Raw genomic sequence first — 25,106 nt, forward strand, 5'->3', positions numbered from 1 at the left:
TTAGACCTGTCTGAATATCTTAAAGCACTGTTTACAAGGTTACATGGGTCAAAAACAATGAAAACAATAACTTTTTGTGCATTTTGACAGAGCAAGTAAAAATCTGAACTGGTCTGACTGGGCCAATAGAAAAAATTGTGCCCTAATATATTGTTAAATGTGGCATTTATTATACTGGGTTTATGTGAGGTTGTTTTAAGCTCACTTAAATTAAAAGTTGTTATAAGTCTAATAAATGTAAAAAAAAAATAAAAAAAAAATGTAATTTTCATTTCATTAATTAATTTCAATTTCAACTTTCATTTATACTGTAATGCTGACTGCCTATATTAATGGCTAAAATTGAGAGAGAAAAAAATTTGATTTCATAGAGACATCATCAGTAACGGTATTGGTATCGGTGATGCCTTCTTTAATAAAAAAAAGATGCTATTAGACAAATATTTAAAATATAGGCTACTGTCTTTATGTCGTTAGGGTTATGTTAATTTGGAGATTAAATTAGAAATTATTACAATATAAAGATATATTACGAACTTTAAAATTAGGTTTAAAAATGATTTTAATGGATTGGCAGCACTAATATATATATATATATATATATATATATATATATATATATATATATATATATATATATATATATATATATATATATATATATATATATATATATATATATATATATATATATATATATATATATATATATATATATATATATATATATATATATATATATATATATATATATATATATATATATATATATATATATATATAAAAGAATCCTGAGAAAATGCATCATGGTTTCTACCAAAATATTAAGTAGCACAACTGTTTTCAACATTGATAATAGCAAGGAATGTTTCTTGAGCTCCAAATCAGCATATTAAAATGATTTCTGCAGAATCATGTGACACTGAAGACTGGAGGAATGATTCTGAAAATGTATCACAAGAATAAATCGCATTTTATAATATATGAAAATCAAAAAAGTGTTCTTTTAAATTGTAATATTTTATATTATTACTGGTTTTACTATATTCAAATAACTGCATGCCTTGGTGAGCATAAGAGGCTTTTTTCAAAGAATATTAAAAATCTTTTGAAAGGTACTATATATAATTTATTTTCAGAGCACTTTCATTTTCCTTCATTAATGAAAAGAATAGAAGCATTGTGTGTTTGTCCTCCCCTCTGCAGACTAGTAGGTTTGGATGTCTCTGTCCTGAGAGACAGATAGCGTGCCAGGCGAGTGCATTCACTGTGGCCCCATGTCGACAGTGGGACCAGACTCATGCCAGGCAAAGCCTGCTGGGACAGGGAGCCATGCCAGTAAGAAATGCCCATATGTGTTCTGCTTTCCAAGAGGGAGACGTTATGATCCTAGGACACACACACATGCATGAAAACACACAAGCGTACTCTAATCCCAGCAGACTGTTCCTTAAAGAATAGTTCACTTTCAGTCTCAATACGGTTTTACTGGAGCACAAGAATGATATGGCATGGAGCGTTATATACACTGTAAAAAATAAAAACGGAAAATTTTCTGCCAGTATATTATCCAGTAATTTTAAGGAAATTTCCATTAACTAATGCAATGTGTAATTCAAAGTACAGGTAAAACACCTGTAAAAAAACAATACGCAAAATTCCTTCATATTTATACAGTACATTGTGCCCTATTTTTACGGACTATTTTTACAGTGTAGATTTACAACATTGAATGTCTCTATGTGGTCATACTTGAGCAATAGCAAACAGATATTTTATGCCTTTCTGATTCCCTCATTCCAGAAGTGTGGATACATTTACAACCCTCAAGGCAGCTTTTAATGTAATCCTGTCTAAGCAAGCTTGGTTGAATTAAGAGTTGATCCTGATCAATAAAGATTTAGAGCTCGTTGAAAGCACACAGACAGAAAATCTCAATGGGGGCTATCTGTAAACATGAATAGACTGTGGCACAATTCACTGTACTCATTGCCTGTTGAGTCACATATCAACACCATTTTTAGTCTATTAAATGGATAGATGTTCTCATCGAATGACAGAGTAAAAGAAAGATCATCCCGAGTCTGTATACACATAATAAAAAAGTTGGATTAAGAAATTGAAGTCTATTTTTATAGCAGATAAGTTATTTGGTGACATTATTTACAGTAATACATGGGGAATAGATTTTCATATTATAAAACACGTTTAAATGTATATGCAAATAATGCAAACAAATCTTAATCTTAAAATATGCTTAATTTTCTTTATTCAAAGTATATTTTTTCTTTTGATTTATGGAGGTGAAATATGATATTTCTTGGCAATTTTTGAGATTCACCCAAATAAATATTAATGTAGTTTTATTTTTTTTATTTTTTTTACATTTTCTAAATGAGCTTGCAGAATATTGGTATACATTTCATGAAATGTAGGCAATATGGGTGCTATTTTGGTCCACTTGTGTTGTGTAAAGCCTATAAACCTCTGTAATCTGTCCATATTCCAATATCTATTTTGATTTTATAGCACTAAAATAGTTTTGACATCATTAAGAGAATGCTGGGACACGTTCACCTCGTTCTCAGATCATATGGCTCTCTGCAGATTACTGGCGACAGATGACGCTGTAAATCTGCTCCAATACTGAGAGTAAAGCACACCTTCATGATTCTGTCATGGTTAGCTGAGTGCATATGTGATCAGGGTCATAATGCAGTGGCTCTAATTAGCCAAGCACTTACCTAGCATTTATTTCAAACCATGTTTCTCTTATAATAAGGTAAGTTATAAAAAGGTTTCAGATTTCCAATTTGGAAGTCTGACATCGAGCAGTCTATTTCTGTTTTCTTAGGAACTATTCCAAGTAGTATGTAATGTAACATTAACATCTAATGCTGTTGTAGTCAAGAACATCTAAATAAAACCAAGACCAGTGTGTGTTGAGACCATAGACCGTAAAAAAAATATGAACAACGCGTCTTCACTACCTTCCACTGAAGAAAAGTGAAGCCGCCAATATCCGAATATGGGGCGGACATCTTGCGCAGATTTGGAGTCTGCGCAGTAGAGGGCAGGAAGTAGAGCCGTGATATCAAAAGCCCGCCCACACACTCGCAGATGCAGAACAATTAATTATATCGGTGTGAATTTATGGAAATGTAGAAATTAAAGCTAAATCTCCAATCTCCTCCCGAAAATCCTGAAATTCACTCTGAGAAGCTGTCAATCTCAGCTGTCAATCATGACGTCACACCCCCCCTTTTTATAGCATCAAATTACTAACTAGAACCAAACTTATTTAAAAAATGAACACTTGAAATGAAATCATCGTAATAAAAACTGCATAAAATGACAGAAACCATCTTTGGGAAAAAATTATTTGAAGTGTAATTTGATTTTTTTGACAAATAATACAGCCAAAATTGTTCTTGTAAGGATATGTGTTGCGTTTTGGTGCACTGAAAAATTATCTTATGTCCGTTTTTCGATTCTCTGTCATTTTATCTGGCCAACAACACAAAGCAATAGTTGTTTAAATATGAGTTATCATAGATTTACTACAGGTAATCTACAATATTAGTCTAATGTCAGTTCACACATAGGCTTATCGCCGTGTTATGGTGGGTGACTTAAAACAAGTTACCAAACAATAATCACTAAAAATGGACTTAAAGGTCCCATTGGAATGGATTTTTTAAAATTATTTTATAATGTTTCCTGAGGTGTACTTGTATTGTTAGTATGGTTTTTACATCAAGAAATGTCATAATTTAGAAATAAAAAGCATTTTTCTATACTGATATTAGCCCTCTGGCTTGAATGCTCTGTTTCAAGGGGTGAGACTTCAGTGAAAACGCCCACTGTTGTGATTGGCTGACATCTTTGCATTTGAAATGAGTTTTAGATTATGTGGCGGAGGGGGCGTGGTTTAGCGAGATCTGCACGCAAGCCAGAGAGAGAGAGAGAGAGAGAGAGAGACGGGCTGCATGTGGACCAGAGAGACACAGAGCTAGATAAAGATTGCTGAGAAAGTTTTATTGTTCCGAGTTGTTGAGAGCGCAAATTTATTTTGTTTGTATCTGAGAGTTCTGAATAAACATGAGTCCCAGTCACGCGACCTGTCGTCTTCCTCCTTATTCTACGAACTTTGCAACTTGTGGAACCCTCTCAAATACTTTTATTACGTTTTTTACCATCACAGCCGTCGAGAGGAACGAATCGTCAAAGTGTTGATTATAGCATTATTTTATGATCTTTTACCATCACATGAAAAGCTGCAGTGATGAGCATTGAGTACACATGCAGTCTTGTTGATCGCGTGACTGCAGTGATCTGCAGCGCGTTTTCTCTCACAAAATGCTTTCACCACAACTAACAGCAAACACGACATCGACACAAATACAGTAAGAGCTTTGTGCAGCATAACAGTGTCATTCTTTATAACGATGTGACTAACGTTTAGTCACTGGCTTGATTCACTGATGCATAAACAACAGTATTAAACGATTTCGAAAGAAAGTCTGCGTGAACTTGAATGATTAGCTACACATCCGAAATCACTGATCACAGATCAGGCATTAATGAACACTGTTACTCACTGTTTGTGGCGGTGCTGTCGTAACCATATTGTAAAAGTCTGTTTGTAAAGCCTGTGCTGACATCGCGACTGATAAACTGAATCCATTTTCTCCGAATTCTCTGGCCGTGCAAAGCAGAGGAAGGGGAGGTAACCTTTCCTTGTATGACGACATAAAGGGGAGATTCCAGATCGGCTCGTCTGAGCTCTCATTTTCTCAAAGGCAGAGAAAAACAACCAGAACTCGGTTGACACCTATCAAAATTTCTAGCCACTTGGGGACCATATACAGGCTAGGGGAACTCATATTAATGTTAAAAAACCTCATTAAATGAAAATTTCATGCCATGGGACCTTTAAGGAAAAATACATCAGTTGTCATAATTTTTTGTCATTGCTAATTTATTAATAACGCAGCATCGTCTGTATTAAAGAGAAAAGAATCACTTCATCCGATGTTTAAAGTAAATAAAATAGCCTTAACAGCTCTTACTGGAGTTCCACAACTACTGAAGAACTTTGTTCTCTCGCATTGGACTTGTGTGTAGGTGAGGTGCGCGATGGACCAAACAACTGTGAGACAAGGGAGGGGGGACTCAAAATGTTTCTAAAGCATTTTTTGCCCCGTTTGCGTTTTTATTGCTTTACTACTTACACAATTATTTTAAGTATATATCAATATGTTATTTACAATACACAATGTGGTTTTTAATTATATTTTTAAGGGGTGACAAGTCCTGATACCCCCCGACCCCCCACGCGATTTAAGCCTATGGACGTAGCATAGCGTACTTTCTTCGTAAGTTGAATACGGAAGGTGGTCTGGAGGAAGCTAGATATTTTACTTTATAAAGTTGTAAATATGTATATTTTTCTTACAAAAACACATCGATTCGCTTCAGAAGGCCTTTATTAACCTCCCGGAACCGTGTGGAGTATGTTTATGATGGATGGATGTACTTTTTTGAGCTTCAAACTCGTGAGCCCCGTTCACTGCATGCCATTATAAAGCTTGGAAACATCAGGATATGTATTAATATAATGTTCATCAGAAAGTCATATACACCTAGGATGGCTTGAGGGTGAGTAAATCATGGGGTAGTTTTCATTTTAAAGTGAACTAATCCTTTAAGGGATGTAGAATAAGGTCATGCACAATAAGACATTAATATGTGCTTTATACATACTAATAAAAAGCCAAATATGAATGCTAATAAGCAACTAGTTAATACTAAGAATTGAACCCTAAAATAACCGTATTTTCTTCTTGTGGTGGCTAAGCAGAACTTTCAGCAGCCATTATTTCCAAAATCATTATAATGTGCTGATTTTTTGCTCCAGAAACATTTCTTATTATTATCAATGTTGAAAACAGTTGCGCTGCTTCATATTTTTGTGTAAACCGTGAAGTTTGATTGTCAATTCATGTCATATTAACAAAGTTTATCTGTGGTTGGTTGATTTATATGTTGTTCAGGAAACCTTCCTGTCTAATTTTGCAGATCTTCTTCGTCAAAATAATAAGCTGCAAACTGGACCGGAATTTATTCCGATATTTAAATGTCTTTCTCAGTGAGACTATAGTGTTGGTAACATGCTGTTTTTGCATGATGACACACATAATGTATAACAAATGTTATGGTAGCAGCACAAAAACATTCCTTACACTGTGGTACTGGATAGCAGGAGATCTCATTTGTATAATGAAGAGAGACAGAGAGGGAAGGAGTGAATATTCATCACTGCATATTCATGAGAGGTGAGCGAAGTTGTCAACAGTAGTTAATTGCTTGTGAAAAAGCCTATTCCCACGTGGTTTCAGTTTCTATTTGCTAATTGAACTCTTTAGAATTTACAATCTAAAAAGGAGAGGATTATTCTTTTGACTGATTACAAGGATTATATTTTACATTGGCAAAAGATGAATATGTGACCTTTAAAAGCTGTTTTTTTTTCATTTTTCTTAAACAGACGCTAATGATTTCTAGGGGTAACATATTTATTTTCAGGATGAAGGGAGCGAAGAAACAAAACAACAAATTTGGATAATTTAAATTAATCTGTTTTTAATTGGTGAAGGTTGAACGGTTGATTTGAAAAGATGCCTTTCCATTGACTGAATCTAATCATACTGAGAGTGATTTCTTTAGTCTTACATCAAGAGGGAATAATGAAGCACCACCCTTCAACCCAAAGACACACACACACACATACACACCCGAACACACACACGTTGACATGTACCATCAAATTAGAAATTAATTTAAATGCATTATGCTGCTCCACTGATTGGCTGTACTATTGTTTCTGATGCATATTAATGAACTGAATTTTGCATGAGAAGATAGTGGGAAAAGTTTCATTACTGAATCCAGTGGTGAGTGTAATTACTTTCAAGGCACCACTGAATGGAAAGTATAACATTTCACACTGCATATTGGATAGTCGACACCTAGATTTTTTTTTGTTGAGAAAGCTGGAATTGAGGAAGAAAGTGGAGGTAGCGATAAAGACGTAGATTTGCAGGTAGCTCCTGTCGCAGTGCTACCGAATCAACCGTTTCATCGAACTATAGAGGTTTGTGGCTTGTTAAATCAAAGCTTATGTAGCAAAAACGTTACACAAACCCTCACAAGTTTCAAGACTTATTTAAAGATGTCATGAATCAAAATGAGTTCTTCATTTCTTCAGGTAACTTCTATGGCACTCCCAAACCTCCCGCGGAGCCCAACTTGGTTCAGCCTGACCTGGTCGACCAGGTTCTGTTTGAGGAGGATTACGGCTCCGAAGTCCAGCGAAAGCGCACCACCTCTGTCAGTAAGATGGACCGCAAAGACAGCGTGGTCCCTGAGGAGGAGGAGGATGAGGAACGACCACAGCTCCCGAATGGCATCCCAGGTCAGTGGACGGACTTTAATGTGTGTGTGTGTGTGTGTGTGTGTGTGTGTGTGTGTGTGTGTGTGTGTGTGTGTGTGTGTGTGTGTGTGTGTGTGTGTGTGTGTGTGTGTTTGTGTGTGTGTGTGTATGTGTGTGTATGTGTGTGTGTGCTTGTGTTAACCCCAATCTGTATAACTGCAACTGATTTTGGTCACCTATACTGATACAGACTGTGCATCATTTTTTGTCAAAACTTACAATATACATCTTAGGACTTCAGCCCAGTGTTATTTTAGTATTATTTATATACTATTATAGTATTTATTAGTATTTAGAATTAGCTTTTTTATTTTTAGTTTAGGTGTTAGTCATTTTCCTGTGTGCTTTTGCCTTTATTATTATTTTATATATTTTTATTTAGCTTTAATTAATTTTTATTTGTAGTCATACTGCAAGACTATGACCCAAAATATCTGAAACTGTCAGAACTTCATTGGAAATTAAGATTCATCGCGAAGGCGATTGGCTATCGGGGAGCATGTCAAATGAAGTGATCAAAGACTGCTGATTTTGCCCTGCAAGAAAGAAGTCGTTAATATTCATGAAATTTGTCTCAGACAGCAAATCTTTGCCGAACTTGCTGTGTGCTTGAGGCTTTAACCTGCAGTCTGCTTCACTCATGTGCAAATGATCAGTCGGACGCCTCCCATGATCTCTCAGAGAAGAACCTTGTCCTTTACTCAAGGAGAACTCCGCACCGAGAGGCAAGCTTTGCTTAAAAAAGAGCCAAACCCTCTGCTCACATGCTCTCATTAGTTCACAGTATAACCTTATAATCCTTTTGAGATCAGCGGTTGTGCTTTCAAGGCTTGAGGCCTGAAATTTATGCTCTATTTGTATACTGCAGTACTTCAGAGTAGCATTCGGTAAGCGAGTCACATTTCTCCATAATGGTTTGCTTAATGCGTGAAGGATTCATGTCAATGACCCTCGTGTTGATCTGCTTTAAACATAAATGAGCTGTTTAGATGTTTACAGGGCTTTAGCTTTCAACACTTGCCTTTGACTTTTTACAGTATAAGCCAAAAATGTCCTCTGGAGGAACCAAGCTTATACCCTTAGTATTTTTTTTGCCTTGAATGATGTGCTTATACTATTCTTATGCTATGTATATCTGTTAGCATATAAGCTGTGGGGTTTATGTATAAGACATATAAACTGATTTAAACTTTAAGGCCTTGCGTTTCACCAACATAAATTACCATGGCAATTTGGTGGTGTGCTAACACAAAAAAAGAAGCTAAGTTAAATAAATATTAATACACACATTGTTGGCAGCATTCATATATATATATATATACACACATATACAGGTGCTGGTCATATAATTAGAATATCATCAAAAAGTTGATTTATTTCACAAATTCCATTCAAAAAGTGAAACTTGTATATTATATTCATTCATTACACACAGACTAATGTATTTCAAATGTTTATTTCTTTTAATTTTGATGATTATAACTGACAACAGGCTCCTTTTACCTGAATTACTGCAGCAATGCGGCGTTCCTCTTCACAATACCCCATAGATTTTCTATGGGGTTAAGGTCAGGTGAGTTTGCTGGCCAATTAAGAACAGGGATACCATGGTCCTTAAACCGGTACTGGTTGCTTTGGCACTGTGTGCAGTCCTGTTGAAAAACAAAATCTTTATCTCCAAAAAGTTGGTCAGCAGCAGGACGTGCTCTAAAACTTCCTGGTAAATGGCTGTGTTGACCCTGGACCTCAGAAAACACAGTGGACTAACACCAGCAGATGACATGGCACCCCAAACCATCACTAACTGTGGAAACTTTACACTGGACCTCAAGCAACGTGGATTGTGTGCCTCTGCTCTCTTCCTCCAGACTCTGGGACCCTGATTTCCAAAGGAAATGCAAAATTTACTTTCATCAGAGAACATAACTTTGGACCACTCAGCAGCAGTCCAGTCCTTTTTGTCTTTAGCCCAGGCGAGACGCTTCAGACGGTGTCTGTTTTTCAAGAGTGGCTCGACACAAGGAATGTGACAGCTGAAACCCATGTCTTGCATAAGTCTGTGCGGAGTGGTTCTTGACTGTCAGTTATAATCATCAAAATTAAAAGAAATGAACATTTGAAATATATCAGTCTGTGTGTAATGAATGAATATAATATACAAGTTTCACTTTTTGAATGGAATTAGTGAAATAAATAAACATTTCGATGATATTCTAATTATATGACCAGCACCTGTGTGTGTATATTTATATACACTCACCTAAAGGATTATTAGGAACACCATACTAATACTGTGTTTGACCCCCTTTCGCCTTCAGAACTGCCTTAATTTCGTGGCATTGATTCAACAAGGTGCTGAAAGCATTCTTTAGAAATGTTGGCCCATATTGATAGGATAGCATCTTGCAGTTGATGGAGATTTGTGGGATGCACATCCAGGGCATGAAGCTCCCGTTCCACCACATCCCAAAGATGCTCTATTGGGTTGAGATCTGGTGACTGTGGGGGCCATTTTAGTACAGTGAACTCATTGTCATGTTCAAGAAACCAATTTGAAATGATTCAAGCTTTGTGACATGGTGCATTATCCTGCTGGAAGCAGCCATGAGAGGATGGGTACATGGTGGTCATAAAGGGATGGACATGGTCAGAAACAATGCTCAGGTAGGCCGTGGCATTTAAAAGATGCCCAATTGGCACTAAGGGGCCTAAAGTGTGCAAAGAAAACATCCCCCACACCATTACACCACCACCACCAGCCTGCACAGTGGTAACAAGGCATGATGGATCCATGTTCTCATTCTGTTTACGCCAAATTCTGACTCTACCATCTGAATGTCTCAACAGAAATCGAGACTCATCAGACCAGGCAACATTTTTCCAGTCTTCAACTGTCCAATTTTGGTGAGCTCGTGCAAATTGTAGCCTCTTTTTCCTATTTGTTGTGGAGATAAGTGGTACCCGGTGGGGTCTTCTGCTGTTGTAGCCCATCCGCCTCAAGGTTGTGCGTGTTGTGGCTTCACAAATGCTTTGCTGCATACCTCGGTTGTAACGAGTGGTTATTTCAGTCAAAGTTGCTCTTCTATCAGTCGGCCCATTCTCCTCTGACCTCTAGCATCAACAGGGCATTTTCGGCCACAGGACTGCCGCATACTGGATGTTTTTCCCTTTTCACACCATTCTTTGTAAACCCTAGAAATGGTTGTGCGTGAAAATCCCAGTAACTGAGCAGATTGTGAAATACTCAGACCGGCCCGTCTGGCACCAACAACCATGCCACGCTCAAAATTACTTAAATCACCTTTCTTTCCCATTCTTACATTCAGTTTGGAGTTCATTGGAGTTCATGTGATTGGTTGATTAGATAATTGCATTAATGAGAAATTGAACAGGTGTTCCCAATAATCCTTTAGGTGAGTGTATATATATATATATATATATATATATATATATATATATATATATATATATATATATATATATATATATATATATAATATATACTGCCAACAATCAGTTCTCGTAATAAACATGTTGGATGCAGGAGAAATGGGCAGGAATAAAGATCTGAGCGAATTTGACTAGGGCCAAATTATTTAGGCAAAGCAACTGGGTCAGAGTATCTCTGAAATGGCAAGGCTTTTGGGTTGTGGGCTGTTGGTGAGAATTTACCAACAGAAGTGCGAGAAGGGATAAACCACAAAGCGGCGACAGGGTCTTGGGCACCCAAGGCTCATCGATACATGTGGGCAACGAAAGCTATCCCGTCTGGTCCGAGCCAACAGAAGGTCTACTGTGGCACAAGTCACACAAAATGTCAATGATGGTTATGGGAGGAATGTGTCACAACACACGGTGCAACAGACCAATCAGCCTCAGACTAATCAGAGTGCCTATTATGACCCCTGTCCACCATCTAAAGCACCTACCATGAGCATGCAAGTGTCGGAACTGGATCTTTGAGCAGTGGAAGTTCAACTGTTCCCATGGGTCCTGTTTACTTTTACATCACGTGGATGGCCGTGTATGTCTGTGCAATGTTCTACTGGGAAACCCTGGGTCCAGCCATTCATGTGGATGTAAATTTAACACGTCACCTAACTAAATATTGAGGCAAACCAGGTACGCTTCTTCATGACAGTGGTGTTCCCTGGTAGAATTGGCCTCTTTCATTAGGATAATGCACCCTGCCACACTGCACACATTGTTCAAGAATGGTTTAAAGAACATGATGACGATTTCAAGGTGTTGCCCTAGCCTCAAAATTGCCCAGATCTCTGGACCAACAATTTCGATCCACGGCAGCTGCACCTCACAATCTACAGGACTTGAAGGATCTGCTGCTAACTTCTTGGTACCAGATACCACAGGACACCTTCATGGCTCTTGTAGAGTCCATACCAAATTGTACTATGGTAATGCCAAAGTTTTGTGGACAAAACAGTTAAATATTGTCACAGGAATACTCTAATACCATGGTACCGCTAAAGTACCCTTGTTTAATCTTTCTGTTGATATGATTGCCTTATCTTAGCCTCCTTGACACAGTTGATTTTTCCTGCTATTAATTAAAAGCTGTTGTGTTTATATAGTCATGTTTGACTGCTGGGACTGGTGAGGTCTCCCCCTCCCCAGCACTGGCATAAGCCAGTGAAGAGGGAATAGTTGTTGAATATTCGCTGAAGTAAATAATCCTTTGGCTCATGTTAAAAGAGTCATTTAATGGAGAGTGTCCTTGCCGCAGAATAGTGTCATATTTGCTTTAAAGGCTTCTGCCACTTCAAGTGTGCTTAAAGAGAGGGAAAATGGCAGTGAATTAGTTATCATGCATGCACACGCATACCTACTACTTTTACATACATACACAGACTGCTGTTAGAAAGGTGTCAGAAATGTGCGTCACAGTTTGTTGTGTATGGGGTTGCATAGCCGCAGACCAGTCAGGGTGTTCATGCTGACCCCTGTCCATTGCCGACATTGCCAACCGTGAGCATCAGAACTGGACCGGCGAGAAATGGAAGACGGTGGCCTGGTCTGATGAATCACGTGTTCTTTTACATCACGTGGATGGCCGGGTGTCTGTGCGTCACTTATCTGGGGAACACATGGCACCAGGATTCACTATGGGAAGAAGGCAAGCCAGTGGAGGCAGTGTAATGCTTTGGGCAATGTTCTGCTGGGAAACCTTGGGTCCTGCCATCCTTGTGGATGTTACTTTGACACATACCACCTAAGCATTGTTGCAGACCATGTACACCCTTTCATGGAAACGGTATTCCCTGGTGGCTGTGGCTCTTTCAGCAGGATAATGCGCCCTGTCACAAAGCAAAAATGGTTCAGAAATGGGGGTCAAGTGGAGTCCATGCCTCGACAGGTCAGGGATGTTTTGGCAGCAATATTAAGACATAACGTTATGTCTGATCGTTGCATATACATACATAATAATATGATACAAAAATTAAAACTCAAAAAATATTTATATATAATTAATTTGTCTTAATGATAATTCAATTGTGTCTGGGGTTTTTTTTCCGGCTATGTACCCGAAACAGGATAAGATCTTGCTTGCGCACCACCCTACTTTGACATGCAAATGATTCACCTGCTTTGGTTTTGCATTATTATATTTATAATCTTCTTTCCTTCTAAAGAGAGGACAGAGGAGTGGAGGAAAGCTGTGCCCAGCTACACTCAGTCCAGTGGTGGAGGCAGTGCAGGTGGCAGTGGGACACTGGAGCTCCGCACCTGGAGCTCTTTACCCAGAGACGACAGCCTGGAGCCCCTGCCGTACAACTGGGAAATGGCCTACACAGAGACGGGCATGGTCTACTTCATTGAGTGAGTGTGTGGCCATAAGAGGAGAGATTTAGCCTTTATGACTTTATTAACTGTATGAGGTCTGTTGCTGTACTCACAAGTTGTGGGTCACCTTCTGGTTTACTGAGTTCATAAAATAATAAGGCCTGTTTATAACACTGAGAATAAAATTATATTTTATATTATTTATACAATCTATGTATACATTTTGTAAATAATATATATTATTAATAATATCCATTAGAGACTTCCTTTTGGATACTTTAAACCAAATGTCTGTCTACCCTTGAACTGAATGTATACTTTGAAGTGTTAATGATTATTTTATGGTTGTCACATTGCTTAATGCCGTCTGATTTGACACACTGTATATCACAGGATATTGTTTTCTGTGTTTATGATTGTATTCATACCACTGAATGTCATATGGGATTTGATGCACTATGCACAATACCGCAGGATATTCTTCTGTTTGTTTTTGTGTTTTTTTTTGCATTTATAATGCCACTGTAGTATTGCTGCAGAGTGTTTTCATTTTTTATTGCCGGAGGCTCTTAAAGTAATATTTTGATGCAGTAGTAGTATGCAAAGACATTGTATGTAAATTGTATATTTATACAAAGGTTTTATTTACTGGTTTTAAATTTGCTGGCAAATATTCCCTTTTTTAAGCAGCAGTATTTGTTAGCAGGCAGCACATTTTCCACCTCCATAGCGCTGATGTCAGATTCTATTCAGGTCAAATCTCAAACTCTATCAACATAGTATTCCAATTTCGATTTTCACAAACGGCATGCTTTATCACTTTCTCTCCCCGTCTTGCAGATATCTGATGTTTTTCTCACTTTTTCTCAAAGTAGTGTTGCTTTTAAAAGTCAAGAGCAGAGCTGTCAAAGCAGAATAAATATAGCTTGCAGTGTGGCCTAGATGCTCTTTAAAGAACAGAGTCAAAGTTCTGTTCCTGTGTGTGCGTTTGGGGTTGCAATCATAAATATTTTAGTGATTCCAAACATTTTCCAGTTCAGTTTATAAGACTCGGAACTACGGATCATTGAAAATCTCACCCTCCTTAACCTGCCAAGACTTTGTAATGTGACTTTCTTTGGCGTATCACATTAGTCCAAACCAGCAGTTCTCAAACATTAAAGGAACACGCCACTATTTTCGAAAATAGGTTCATTTTCCAACTCCCCTAGAGTTAAACAGTTGAGTTTTAGCATTTTCAAATCCATTCAGCCGATCTCTGGGTCTGGCGGTAGCACTTTTAGCATAGCTTAGCATAGGTCATTGAATCTGATTAGACCGTTAGCATCTCGCTCAAAAATGACCAAAGACTTTCGATATTTACATCGTGTACTAAGACCGATGGAAAGTGAAAAGTTGCAATTTTCTAGGCCGATATGGCTGGGAACTATATTCTCATTCCTGCGTAAAAATCAAAGAACTTTGCTGCCGTACCATGGGTGCAGAGGCCCAATGATATTACACAGCGCCTGAAAATAGTCCCCAACACGCTCCCTGTGCAAGCAGGTTGTCAAGCTGGTTATGTTGACGGAAGTTAGCCTATTTTCAGACGCTGTGTAATATCATTGCGCCGCTGCACCCATGGTACGGCAGCAAAGTTCCTTGATTATTATGCAGGAATGAGAGTATAGTTTGTAGACATATCGGCCTAGAAAAAAGCTACTTTTCATTTTCTGTCGGTCTTAGTACACGATGTAACTACAGAAGAGTCAAGTTTTAAATAGGACAAATATCGAAACTCTTTGGCCATTTTTGAGCGAGATGCTAACAGTCTAATGAGATTCAATGATCTATGCTAATCTATGCTAAAAGTTCTACCGCCAGACCCAGAGATCGGCTGAATGGATTAGAAAATGGTAAAACTCAACTGTTTAAATCTAGGGGAGTTGGAAAATGAGCCTATTTTCAAAAAAGTAGAGTGTTCCTTTAAAAAGTTAATGCAACGGAAAATATAGACCTTAATAATAAAACAATTGATAAAACGCACTAATTAATCAGTTCATAACAACAAATTAACTCATTATGGCAGCATACATTTTAAAATAAATTATTTCTGCTGTTTCACTTCAATAACGTAACTCGCGTCAGTGAACATTCGGTCCAACTGCTAGCTATTAGTCAGTTCATTAAGGTTCATTAGCTGAAAGTAGCAGCCTAATTTATTTTAATGAAATAAGAACAAAACAACAGTCTAGCAAAATTATAGTGAGTTGGGGTAGTTTGCAATTTTAGTTTGACTCTTGTGAAATTCTGGACTAAATACATTACATTTCAATTTAATCATTTAGCAGACGCTTTTATCCAAAGCGACTTACAAATGAGGAGAGCAATAGAAGCAATCAGACCAACAAGGGGTGACAGCATGAAGTGCTGTAGCAAGTCTCAGTTAGTCTAGCTCAGTATACACAGGTTTTCTTTTTTAATATATGTTAAAAAAAAAATGAATAGAATAAAGATTGTTCAGGTGCTACTGGAAAAGATGTGGTGTGCTTTTATACAGGTCTTTTATCTAATAATTACATTTTCTTTTTTGTTTCATAGCCACAACACCAAGGCAACTACGTGGTTGGACCCTCGTCTGGTCAAAAAAGCCAAGCCCCCTGAAAAGTGTGAGGATGGAGGTGAATCATCACATTTACACATTTATACATGAAGCTGAAAACAAACTCCTGTATGACAGATACAGTGCATGCATATGCAAATAGAAATTCAATTGCATTCAATCAGATGTGTGCACCCTTCCACATTCACACGCCGGCACACATGGGCAGAAGGGCATGATTGCATAACCTCATCTGAATTTATTCACTTCCTCTTGCCTTTTTACATACACACATAAGCACACATGATGTCTAACAAAATGTAGCCGCTCTTTTAAGCAAGTTGTATAGTCCTGTGCTATATGCTCACTGGTGCACAATACTTTTCTTAGCGTGTGTGTGTGAAGCTCTCTGTAGCGTGAACAGCTTTTTTCCCTCCTCGTTAGTTCATTTGGGCATAATGTACGTACAGCAGAGGGGATCCACACACACGCATACACACACAAAAACACACGCACACACACACACAGTGCCATTATTAACTTCACATTTATTTCACTATTTCCATTCATCCATTCAAAACATGCAATCTTTTGAACTCACATACTATATTCCATACTATATATATATATATATAAATAAAGAAATAAAAATAAAGAAATAATATATAAATAAAGAAATAAATATATATATATATATATATATATATATATATATATATATATATATATATATATATATATATATATATATATATATATATATATATATATATATATATATTTATTTATTTATTTATTTATATATTTATGCCAAGTAACTATAAGAAAACCAGAAAACTGTCAGAGGTATATTGTTTTGAGTATTTTATTTTATTTTATTTTATTTTTATTTTTTTTTTTATTTATTTTATTTATTATTTTATTTTATTTATTTATTTATATATTTTTTGTTGTTCACAAAATCTAATTTATTGATCAGATACATTTTATTGAACAGATTATTAAGCACTATAGGTTGTTTTGCTTGTTTAGGGTAGCTAGGGTAGAATATCAAGTAGATCTTAAATACCCTACAGATATTCTTTATTATTAAATTAGTATATTAAGAATACATAGTATATATTAAATGCAGAATTAAATTAAAAGTTTAAAAAAAAAGGTAGTTGTAAAAAGTTATGTAATAAAATAGTGATATATTGCATTAAATGTCATGGTAATAAAATGCTGCGGAAATATTGTAAACATAAAAAATAGCTATTTACTCATTTAATTATAATTTCAATATTTGCTCTCTGAATGTTGCAAATCGGTCATTTATTGATTCATTTTTATTTATTTAATTATTATGATTAATCCATACACTCTAAAAAAAAAAAGGCTCGTAATCATAGGGGAACCTTTTTTAGTGCTATATAGCACCAACTTTGGTGCTTCAGTGGTTCTTCAGCGGTTCTTCAGAGGTGCTATATAGCACCTTAGTCAAAGAACCGGTGAAGAACCTCTGAAGAACCACTGAAGAACCACTGAAGAACCGCTGAAGAACCACTGAAGCACCAAAATTGGTGCTATATAGCACTAAAAAAGGTTCCCCTATGATTACGAGCCAAGAACCATTTTTGGTGCAATATAGAACCTTTTTTTTTTAGAGTGTATATAATGTTAGCAATAATTGTGACAAAAACAGTTTAGTTTATGACCATTTCACACCCTCTGTCTTCGCCTTAGATCAACCAGGCTACTGAGATTTCTTTATGTAAGCACTGTAGCTTTGTTACGATTCCTCTGAAAGGTCAGAGTATTGTTACATTCAAACGATCAAGGAAGTTTGATTCTTCATGATATGACCCCTTTAAAATGTTGCGTGCTTTGTGTGGATTTGCATTTAAACACAATGCTCTCATTCCTTCATCACCAGAACTTCCATATGGATGGGAGGAGATTGATGACCCGCAGTACGGCACGTACTACGTCGAGTAAGTGTAATGATGTGATTCTATTTGTTTTTTATGCTTATTAAAGTATAAGCTAGCGATATACTTACAAAGTTTCTCTTGTCTTCCTAAGTCACGTAAACCAGAGGACCCAGTTCGAAAATCCGGTTCTAGAGGCCAAGAGGAAACTCGGTTTGGACACTGCAGTTGCAACCCAGACCCAACAGAGGGCAGCACCTCCTCCAGGTACAAACGCACACCTCCCTATCTGTGAATTTTAACTGAGTTTATGAGTCTAAAGGAAACGGCAAAGACACTCAGCATGTTCGAATTTCAGCCCGGAGACAAACACACGGGCTCCTCTCTGTGTGAATGATTGTGTGTGTGAGGGGAAGAGGACAGAAAGATGAGATTAAAGAACAGTGAGTCATCTGACATCCTCAATATGATGAATTAAAGATTCTTCCATTACACTGGATGCATTATAGATGTGTTCGAGCATGTGCGTATATGAGAGAGAGTGAAAAAAACCTGAGGAACAGAGAGTGCTGTTTTAGGGTGAATGGATGGGGGTATAAATGTTATAGAGATTGCTGCGGAGCACATCACAGGCTGCATTAACATAAAAGAGAACATCAGCATCCATCACACATTCACATTGCCTCTCTTTGATCAGGCCCTCTCTAAAACATGTCTTTACTTCTGCACATTCATTCTGAAGTTCTGGAAACAGTTGCTACTGTCCATTTGGGCCAGTAAATCCATATCTACTGAAGTGAACTGTAGTTGAGATGACAGGAACATCAGGAAAAAGGATGACACATGAGTCTGAGGGCTTTGATTGGACGGAGCCCAGCATAAAATAGACCCTCTATTCAGTCTTTAGGGGTTGAAGGAAGGACAAGGGGAAAAAGCACATTTTCTTTTGCTTTACTGAAACGCTCAGTTACCGTGGCAGAGGTGAGACAAGTTTTATTGCATTTGATAACAAAATCGCAATTCAAGTGCCATCTACAGACACGTGATGCTGGAGCTTTCTCAGAAATGTAGGGGAGAGCGGGGCACAACCTAACGCTTTTTGACTTTCTCAGTTTGTGTAAATCCACTTGGGGTTCAGATAGGGGTGAGACGAGACACTTATCTCACGAGAACGAGACAAGATTTTTACATAACATTTTTAAGAAATCCTCTATGATGAAATACATGACTAGAAAAATAGTTTGCAGGTGCATTTGAAATGTTTTAACTCATCATCTTGTAATTTCAGTTCTACTTTCTGAGTATGAATTATCATATGCAGTAAAAGACAACACGCACTGTAAAGGTTTTCCCAAAATCTCAACTGACTGGCTTCTCTCTCTTCAGACCTTACATGAGCTTCTTTTGACCTCCTAACTGAACTCCTTCCCACAAACCGATCATAGATATTAAGTGCAAACAATAACCATAATACCATAATCAAAGTACTCAATATTGAAAGTGCAAATAGAGACCAAATTTTTCTTCAAGCATGATACAGAGCTAAGAGATGGTTACAACTAGATAGCTTTCATATTGGAAGATATTTGCGTGCCTCAGGGAGCCGCTTTCAAACAGCGGTAACGTATTGAAATCGTGTTTGAATTTTTCAACCGTTTATTTTTCATTTGCAATTTTGCGATCGTATGTACTGAATAGGGAGCGGTGGAGCTGACCGCACATTTTAAAACGCAACGAATCCTCCGCCACGGTCCAGTTCACTAACATGTAACACACACTCAATGTCTTCTCGTCACGTGATCAGTGGCAGTGCTGTGCATAGATGTACATAATAAAGGCTAGATGTCTCGTCCGCGCTGCTGGCCAATGGAGCTCAACGTCCGCACCTGGCGGCCATCTTGTCATAGTCAGCTCGCAGTGCAGTGTCATAGACAGTAAAAGAAATGGACAGAGCGACTCCAGAGACTTCAACGGGGAGAATTTAAGTCAGGTAGAAGCACTCACTTCATGATGGCTGAGCGTACTGCGCAGCCTCAGACTGAGCTTGACGACGTAGATGTGACGTGAGCAGCCTGTCCGACAGTGGCAAGTCTTCTAGTGGTTGTGCAATGTAAAATCTGAATCACCGAATCTTGCAGAGACAGAGAGGGTGAGCAGGAGCAACTTTTGATGAATGAAGCAGACTTTTGATGATCTGCAACATCTCTATCTGCGTTTATGCCTCCACGTCCCCCCGATTGCCTCATAGACAGTAAAAGATTGCCTACGAGCTTCTCCTCGGGTCTATACGGTAATTTGCTCAACAGCGCGACACAGTCGCGTGGTTATGACGCAATCGTTAGCCTATATTTTACAAAAACAGCTTCAACGGGGCGATAGTGTAAGATACAAGGTAATGGAGCCTTTTATACATTGCCGTGTTTGTTTAGAAATAAACAATGGACGCATGGAGTCTTTAAACGCCTCATATGTAAAGATATTCACTGTCAAAGTGACGCCAAAATGAATGGGAGTCAATGGGATCCTAACAACAGGTGATGGCTTGGTTAGCAATGGCCGCCCCTATGGGTGGTACGCTTTCCGGGGGCTGGGCTACCCCCTTGTGCATGGTGCATGTTGTAAGAGTCGGTTTTGGTGCTAAGACAGAAGCTGAGAAACACACTCCAGCAATTGAACGATAAAAGTCACTAATCTTGAGAGAAAGATCTCACAGAAACTGTGTGACAACACCCTGACCAGGGCCGTGCAGAGAGTTCTTCAGAGGCAGGGGCTCAAATGTAAAAAAGGGGCAATATGTAAATATATATATATATTAGGGGTGTAACGGTACACAAAACTGACTGCTCGGTACGTACCTCGGTTTTGAAGTCACGGTTCCGTACGGATTCGGTACAGCAGTTTTACAAAATTGCTTTTTATTAATTTTTATTCAACAGTGGTTTAATTAAAAAAAAAATTGTGTCTGTCCTTAAATGAATTCAGTTATAACTAAAAGTTTCTTAAAGATAATGCTGTAAACTATATAGGGAGCCCTTACATATTGCTATTAAAGATTAACAACAGAGCCCAAGCTGTTTTATTGTCTTTCCGCGGTTGAAACACAGATGGAGCGATTACACAACATATGATACGTTTCAATAAGTTGTAATGTATCCTCAACATACCTTTAGATATTCATTTCTTTAGGAAGAGATGATCGCGTTCACTCGCGCGCCGCGCGCTGCCGCTTGAAGTTGAACTGATACGCGTCTCTCTGTCACGTCACATAATAGAGCGTTAAAATGGCATTTATCGTTTGAATTTCGTGATAAAATGGACTGAATACTTAATATGTTCGTGTGGGAACTCGGATTGAAGTGTGTTCCGCGCTTTAAACAAGCCGACTGTTAACTGTTATAGATTACATTCATAACCGTTCGGTACACGCGCGCACCGTACCGAAAGTCCGAAACGTTAGTTCATCTGTCCATGTAATTTTCAACCGATTTATGAATAAGAACAGAAAATTACCGCTCCACTTCACATGCCCAATGGAATTTGAACTTGCTTTGCCAGATCACGATTGGTTGGTGTATATACATGAAAAACGGGCATTGGTGAATTGTGTAATACTTTAAAATATATAATATATAGATTTGTAATTAAATCAACACATTAGCTCTGATTATGGATGAAAAAAAAATATTGGTTTACTTTTTTTCCCGTAAGGCCACACACTCTCTGAAAGGACCATATTTGGCTCGAGAGCCGCTTCCGAACAGAGGAAAATCAGCAGTCAATCAAAACGCACGCAACCCATAGCAATGCGTTATGGCAACGCCTCAACAGAAATTGTCCGACTTTTGAGCCGTTCGTTACTATTGTATACATTGTCATCAGTGACATGTTATAATAATCACATTTATTTAGTTTTATTGACCATGATATTATCATTGATATTTGTCTGAGAGGGGCACTTTTGATTCATTTTGAAAAAGGGCAGGGGCTCGAGCACCCAAAGCCCCCCCCTCTGCACGTGCCTGACCCTGATAAACATTCCTCCCCCCTCCCCATTTTGCCCTCTCCTTGCCATGTTTTCAAGTCACCAAATGCAGATATTCCAGTGATGATGTATCTTGTAAATCCAGGTGAGGTTGTTGCAAATATTTACAACCTTTTGTTCTAGTTGAAGTATTTAAGGCTGGATAATCTAACTCTCAGGGGGAATATTCTGTAGTCAGAACCCCCCATGCGGTGCAAACTGCATGTATTGTGCCAGACATGATATCTCTTTTAAATTATTTTCATATTGTTTTGCAATTGTGTTTTTATGTTTTTATGCTGATCAGTTGTGTACCATGGATTCTTGTTTACTTATTTACTTTTTCTGTCTGGCCAAAATAAATGTTAATCTTGATTTATCTTGTATGATTCCGAATTCATTATTCTAGTATGGATCGATGTATACTCCTTTATTACCGCAAAATCTAGGGTTATGATAGATCACACCGATGACGCCACGACTGAAGCATGAGGCGCAGCGTGCGCGATATTCCGATTCCTGACTATCGCTGGGTTAGCAAGTTGTAGTCCGTGAATATTACTAAAATTACACTTTTTGTTGAGTGAGCATGTGCAACCACTTAAAGGTAAAATATTCACTCTGCACCCTCTGACTAATTACAGAAGTAACCGTTTTGTGCCCGTGAGCCGCGGTCCGGACGCGTCATGTCTCTCTGCGATATTGGGTCTCTCGATGAACGAATATGAAAACTAGGAAGATACAAAAAAAATCAACGATCTAAATTAAATCGCAACTAATCATAAAATCAGCTGATAAACTCTAAATGTAGCACACTTTATGGAGTAACTTAGAATTGGAGTCAGATAAAATTATTAATGGAGTCAGATTTAAAATGAGATATCAATAAATTAAGAGAACTTCACCGAAAGGCTGAAAAGGCTTACACGCAGAATTCCTTTTGACCAAGTCATTAGTATCCGGTTTTTGGGCTAATGGATGGAAATTTACAATGTACTTTTTAAATAACCATAACTTGCTACATTTTTTACCGATTTTCAAACTGTTTGGTTTGTTATAAACTTCAGAGATGTAGTTTTGACACTAAATACATATGGATAATTATTCATAATTTGTTCAAGCATCCAGAATTATAGCCACGTTAAAAATATTTGTAAGAAACCAAACCATTTGTAAATCCGTCAAGATTTCAGCGAGAGCTATTTTTATTCATTTAAAATATACTATTTTTTGAGTTTGACAACAAACACATCACAAAACAGCTATACAGTAGAGTTAAAAACATAATAATGTTTGAACATTGTCTCTCAGTCTTTATTTACCTCTTTCTTATGGTTTCTCAATAGAATTCATAAAAGTATAGAATATAATAGCATATTTCTAATAGGGGCTCATTGTAACGCAGTGTGACAACATGCCCCATCTGCTCAACTGGGATTTAACCCCGGCTCGTGTCTTCTGCTGTCAGATCAGCATTAAAGAACAATCTCAACTGTTAAATAACAGATATAAGATCAAAATAATATCAGATTTGTCTTATTTTTAATAAACACAAAAAAATAGAGATGAAAAATAAACTTAAGAAAGAGATTTACTTTTGCTGTGGTTAAATAAATGTTCAGTGATATCTTCCAAAGATTTTTTAATTTTGGCACAATTTTTTCTCTAAATAATGTTGATATGGCAACTAGTAAATACACTAAGTTTCGTCATCCTGGCATGTGTGAAAGTTTAAACCATGTGTGTTCCGCTCACCAACATGATTTTAGTGGATGAATGAACTCAGTTGCCCCTCACATTCAAGCTTGCTTGTATCCAAACATATTATAGTTATTTTCTGACCATTTAAAAACTTTGGACATTGCGTGCTTATGACGTTTCTACATTTTTACAGTTTCTATATATGTAATATTTAATCGATTACAAGTTTGTTAAATTTTTTGTACATTTATTCAGCATGGATACATTAAATTGATCACAAAAATATTACTTTTTCAAATAAATGTTGTTCTTTTGAACTTTCTATTCATCAAAGAATCTTTAAAAATGTCCACAAAAAAATTAAGCAGCACAAAAAAGAAATGTTTCTTGAGCAGCAAATCAGCATATTAGAATGATTTATGAAGGATCATGTGACACTGAATACTGGAGTAGTGAAGTTCAAAATTCAGCTTTGCTTCACAGGAATAAATTACACTTTATAATATATTAAAATAGAATATTAAATATTTTAAATTGTAATAATATTGGACAGTATTGATGTTTTCACTGTAATTTTTAACAAATAAATTTAGCCATGGCCAGCATAAAAGATTCTTTCAAAAATTATAGAAAATATTAGTATAAATAAAATAAATATAACACATTCAATTTATATATTCATATTTAGAATGTCAAAAACATAAATATATAAATATAATAACATTAATTATTTTATTGTATTTTTTTAATAATATATTTTCATATTTTATTAATATACAATAAAGGCAAAACTAACAGTGGAACAAACCACCAACAATTGGTTGCATTTACAATAGGTGGCACTAATCGACAACTAAAGTTACTTCATCTCTTTCGACAGCACTTCCCCACACCCCATGAGTGTACATCCTATGACGTTAAACCGTTACAGACACACACAAGATTCCTCTGACTTTGAGGATTGCTGGCACAATTCACAAAAGACCCATTCACCATTCACCATTATCATTTCCCCTCTTTTCTCTACTCTGTCCTGTCAAAATGGCAAAATCAATGTTTTGACAAGCCTTCCTCCCTGTAATAGAGATTCTCAGCTGTCATTACAGCACATGCAATCAAAGCACACATGCACATTCTCTCTCATGTCACACACGCACAGACTCAAATCCACATACACACACTCAATCCAAGCTTCTTTTAGCTCAGTGTGATTCTTCTTTTGTTGTCCAGGGATATAATAGCTCATTAAAACAGCGTTATGCTCACAGTCTTCAAAAGTTCACTGGTTATTGGTGATGAACTTTCTATGAGAGTACAGTTTCCATCTTTCCTGAAAGGAAGTACAAAAAGGTCAGCGCAGTCATGGGAGTAAAACACAAACCGTTCCCCCGATAACTTTCACTTACAGCAGTGGAACATTAGCTGGAAATCTCCACACCCTAGTGATGAGAGTTTTTGAGAGAAAGGTTGTCCAATAATGAGGATGTAAGTGTTATCACTCCCTCTTTCCTTCTGGGAACCCAAAGGATGGCAGTATATTAGAATAGTATGTGAGGTTGAGCCGCTAATGATTAATGTTCTCGTCTACGCTGTCAA

At 37.2% G+C, this 25,106-nt stretch overlaps 1 protein-coding gene across 1 annotated transcript in view; it reads left to right on the plus strand.

Moving 5' to 3' along the window:
* The window catches only part of magi3b (membrane associated guanylate kinase, WW and PDZ domain containing 3b), a gene marked incomplete at its 3' end in the record, with an annotated part of 196,587 nt that overhangs the window by 142,724 nt on the left and 28,757 nt on the right, over window positions 1–25,106 (plus strand). The window contains exons 4-8 of the mRNA XM_079841316.1: window positions 7,271–7,481; window positions 13,151–13,333; window positions 15,878–15,957; window positions 17,794–17,851; window positions 17,943–18,055. Of these exons, the coding sequence (XP_079697442.1) occupies window positions 7,271–7,481; window positions 13,151–13,333; window positions 15,878–15,957; window positions 17,794–17,851; window positions 17,943–18,055 (645 nt within the window). The remainder of the gene's footprint in view (window positions 1–7,270; window positions 7,482–13,150; window positions 13,334–15,877; window positions 15,958–17,793; window positions 17,852–17,942; window positions 18,056–25,106) is intronic.

The sequence above is a fragment of the Gobio gobio genome (assembly GCF_949357685.1).
Source record: "Gobio gobio genome assembly, chromosome: 17".
In the NCBI taxonomy this organism is placed as follows: domain Eukaryota; kingdom Metazoa; phylum Chordata; class Actinopteri; order Cypriniformes; family Gobionidae; genus Gobio; species Gobio gobio.